The sequence below is a fragment of the Hyla sarda genome, chromosome 10, assembly GCF_029499605.1.
Source record: "Hyla sarda isolate aHylSar1 chromosome 10, aHylSar1.hap1, whole genome shotgun sequence".
Lineage (NCBI taxonomy): Eukaryota > Metazoa > Chordata > Amphibia > Anura > Hylidae > Hyla > Hyla sarda.
In genome coordinates this window covers 24,190,235-24,194,754 of record NC_079198.1, presented here as the reverse complement: position 1 = coordinate 24,194,754, position 4,520 = coordinate 24,190,235, and the positions used below count along the sequence as shown (strand labels likewise).

Sequence of the window (4,520 nt, the reverse complement as noted above, 5' to 3'; positions counted from 1 at the left end):
ATCCTTTATCTTCTTTTGAAGGTTAACAGCCTCTTTGTCATAGTCTTCCATTTCAATGCAATTGCGTCTGTCGCAAAAACTGACTGTAGCGGATATTCTCCAGCCATGATGGTAAATGGCAATTACTTCTCCGGATGTAACTATCATTGTCTGTTGGTTTTGTAAAGGTGGTTGTGGTAATATTGTTATTGGGGATGTTGATATTAAGATTGAGAAAATAAACTTCCGTGGTGCTATAGGTGGCAATAAAATTTAGATAAATGCTGTTTTAATTACTTTCATTGAAAAACTTCTCCAACTTCGATTCCCCCCCCCCCTCACACCTATATAAAAATTACCTTGTCTATGAACCTCTTCCAGGGGACCCAACCCTCACCCAGGAAATGTGGGCATGCTCCCAGTGTCCAACATATAGGTTTGAATAGCTGGGTGTGAATCTCGTCCCCATCGCTGTACCCCACTTTTGAATATAAAACTGATTGTCATATTTAAAATAATTGTGGGTCAGAATAAATATCCCCTTTATCCGCAGGTCTAATAGTTATTGCATTATTGACTTATAAAGATTTAATTGCCTTTTTTTTCTCAGTCAAGTTAGTATTCTGGTACTTTTTGTAACTCCTTGATTACCATATTCTGAAACGAGTGAAAAGCTTCTGAATATTAATTACGGGGGGGGAAAAATTTAGTTTTTTTTTTTTTTTTTTTTTTTGTGGTGGTCCTCTTCCATTGTGAGTTTTCTTTTTTTATTTTCAATCTTGATGATGATGATGATACATTTTTTTTCCTTCTCTTTTTGGGTGAATTTCCCACCTCTTCTGCCCCCCTGCGATCATACATCTTATCCCCTATCCTTTGGATAAGGGAGAAGATGTATAAAGCCTGAATACCCCTTTAATACTTGCTGATAGTATTTATTACAAGATGATTTTTATATGATTGGACAATTTTAAATAAATCAGCGATATTATTATATATATTTTTTTAGGTTTTTAATAAACTTAACTTTCTTTTAATAAAAAGTACTGTACTGCTTGTCTTGAGAAGTTTTGGAACATATTGCCCCACTTGTAAAGTGTATCAGGATCACCTAGGTCTCCAGATAATGCTTTCTGCACTACCAAACCCTTTGGCATTTTATCCAATCCTAGATATTTATCCAAGGTGGCTACTTCCAAAAGATCCCTCATTTCTGAGATTAGAAGGCATTCTAATTTAAGCCATAATGGCTTCATGGATGACATCAATATTTCCATTAGGTTTTTGTACCTGAACTTCATTAGTATATTGAATACATTTTTGAGGATTATAGGGTCTCTACAATCGTTCCAGAGATCCATTGGAGTCTCTACGTCTAAAACGGGGAGTGAAAGATGCAATAAACACCAGCGCCTCCAATATTTGATATGCCCGTGTGGCTACTAATTTTGATATGCAGATCCCCGTACCCAGATAAAAATCAGAATAAAACAAATCTATATAAATCAACGCTATACGGGCCTGATAGGAAAATATATATGCAAGAGCTGAAACCTGAAATTTGACTGCGTTATGATTAGCAAACTAGTTATTTATGGAATAAAATGCCAGTGTGAGAAAATGTATATAGATAGTACCAAAAGATTATTAAAAAAGAATAGAACATGTATGCAATATCGAAAGGCGCTATGATATCTATTGGTTCAGCACCTGTTATGAACAGTATTCTACTGGCTATAAGGAACTGGTTATACTTGTGCCTGCAGGTGGTTCCGCAGGAGTGCTGTCTATACACTGGGGCTTGGTGCCGATCACTGACTTTGCCTTGCTATGAGGGACATCCCCTCTCAAATTACTATAAAGAAACACATGGAAAGTCTGTAAGTGGATCCTCGTTCTTTAGTATTGAGATAGTTCTACCACATTGGAGAGGGGGGAACTTTATTGCCCAAATGTCAAAAGTAGAGGGCAAGTGGATATTTGACTTAAACACACTGGCCTCTCATGATCTGAATACCGATTTCGAACTATTTTGGCTTTTTTCAATAATACACTCTAGATAGTAAACATCACTGGCTATAACGGAAGATAATAATAAATGGATCATTGAGTCTGAGTGCAACGATTAGAGTAATGGACACTTGTGTACCTGGAGGTTTAAAAGACCAAGGAGACTTTGACAAACTATCCCAGACAAAGGAAGCAGAGAGACATCAGAAACTCGATGGATGATGATTTTTTTGGTCTTCCCTGGCCCCCTGTAGTGACATCACACGTGGGCACCGCTGCAATTATCCTCCAGCGGGAAGTGTTTTGTTCCATTGAGATGCTGCCGGCTGGGGCAGTCTCCCGACAACTCCCCAATTTACCGATACGTATGATAACACCAATGGAGTTTTCACCACTGACAGCCAAAAATACCATAAATCACAGGAGAAAAGGCTAAAAATGTATAGATATAATAATCACAGGTGCCACAGTATAAACTGACAATAATCGATAATATATAATCTATAATGCACATACTGATCTCAAAGATGTCCAAGGGCAAAAATCACTATATACCATACAAGTAGAATAGTGTGTAAAAGAGGTTTTCCAACCAAAAACAATGTATCCTCTATTCACAGCTATCACCCAATGAGATTGTATAACATCCTCTTTGAAACCACTCTCTGGCTGATAGAGGAGCTAACAGATTTGGAGAACCCCTCTATTAAATCCTTAAATACAATTTCTGATCATGTATTCTAATTTTTCGTGTTTATTAAGTTCCTATACAACATTAACCCTTACAAATATTTGCATACAAAGGATGCTTGCAGACCAATGTCTCCTAGGGACTTCCTAAGCATAAAATGAGCGTTATTGAATTAGCGCTATTTCTATGCAACCATAACACACACCCACATATAAATGTGTGTAAAAATCTGTAATTACTGCTTTGTTCTTACTCATCGTTTTTTTTTTTGCCATTTCTTTTTCTTTTTTTTTAGCTTGAACCTCTACAAAAATGAAAAAGCATCTCTTCTTGTCCTTCGGCATTACCCTCCTTTTTGTTATCATGTGGTCCTCCTTTATTTACAACTCCAACCAGAATATTTTTAAGGCTATGACCACCATCGCTAAAAAAAAGCTGCTAGCGACAACAGAAGAAAAGGTGCAGCTGGTAGTAAGCGAACCCAAACCACTGACTGGTATGTGGACTATCGTTGCCACTGGACGTTTGGGCAACCTAATGGGGGAGTATGCAACTCTCTATGGCCTTGCCAAGATGAATGGCCGTGAAGCCTTTATTTCACCAGAGTTGCACAGCCAGCTGGCCCACATCTTTAAGATTAGATTGCCTGTGGCTCACCAGGAGGTCATTAACCGCATCCAATGGAGAGATTATGAACTTCACGACTGGATGTCCGAGGAGTACAGACACATTGAAAATGAACATGTGCGTTTCACTGGTTGGCCCTGTTCATTTACTTTCTACCACCATATTAGAGATGAGATTCTTCAAGAATTTACTTTCCATGATTTTATTAAAGAGGAGTCTAACGCTTATCTTGAAAAAATTCGAGGAGACAAGAAGAACGTCACCTTTGTCGGGGTTCACGTTCGGAGGGGAGACTACGTGCATGTAATGCCAAACACATGGAAAGGGGTGATTGCTGACAAAGGTTACTTGCAAAAAGCCACGGACTACTTCAGAAAAAAGTATGAGAACCCTCTCTTTGTGGTCACCAGTAATGGGATGGATTGGTGTAAAGAGAATATAGACAATTCATTGGGTGATGTCCACTTTGCTGGAGATGGACAGGAGGGCTCGCCTGCTCGGGATTTTGCATTGCTGGCACATTGTAACCACACCATCATGACCATAGGAACGTTTGGTATTTGGGTGGCTTACTTAGTAGGAGGAGAAACAGTCTACTTGACCAACTACACTTTACCTGACTCGCCCTTCCTTAAAGTTTTTAAGTATGAAGCTGCTTTTCTTCCAGAATGGATTGGGATTCCGGCGGACCTCTCACCACTTCTTAACAACCAAAATCTTTAATGGGGTTATTAGACTTTTTATATATTTTTTTTATTTTTTTTTTATGAAAAAACTAAACAAAATGCTATTACATTGAATGTAGAGAAAAAATTTGTTTTTCTCCTGCCAATCCAGCAAATGCACTCTGGGGGTCCCCGCTGTTTGTCTACAAGTGGCCAGCACATGACCACTCCAGCCAGTCGGTGACCTCAGTGTCTCATGCCACACTAATAGCACCCTGAGTGGTGATGCCAGTGGCACGGCACATGACTACTGAGAACAGTGATTGCTTTGAGTAGTCATATGCCTAAAGACCAAGGGGACCGTCACAGCATCTGAACTGGTGAGCAGTGCTTGGTTTTAAATTTTTTGAAAATTATTTTTATTTTTTTTTCATAGTACTTGCTACTGTTTTTATGTTTAAGACATTGCATTACAACTTTCCGTTATTAGGAAGAAACTTTTGATTTTGGCATTTTGAATCAGCCTAATACCATAGGGTTGTTACAAT

General features: G+C 38.5%; 1 protein-coding gene across 1 annotated transcript; it reads left to right on the top strand.

Moving 5' to 3' along the window:
• The first annotated feature begins 3,076 nt into the window (after window positions 1-3,076).
• LOC130293189 (galactoside alpha-(1,2)-fucosyltransferase 2-like) lies at window positions 3,077-4,030 on the top strand. The gene has a single exon (XM_056541690.1). It carries the CDS (start codon window positions 3,092-3,094, stop codon window positions 4,028-4,030), a length of 939 nt encoding a protein of 312 aa, XP_056397665.1. The 5' UTR covers window positions 3,077-3,091.
• The last annotated feature ends 490 nt before the right edge of the window (window positions 4,031-4,520 follow it).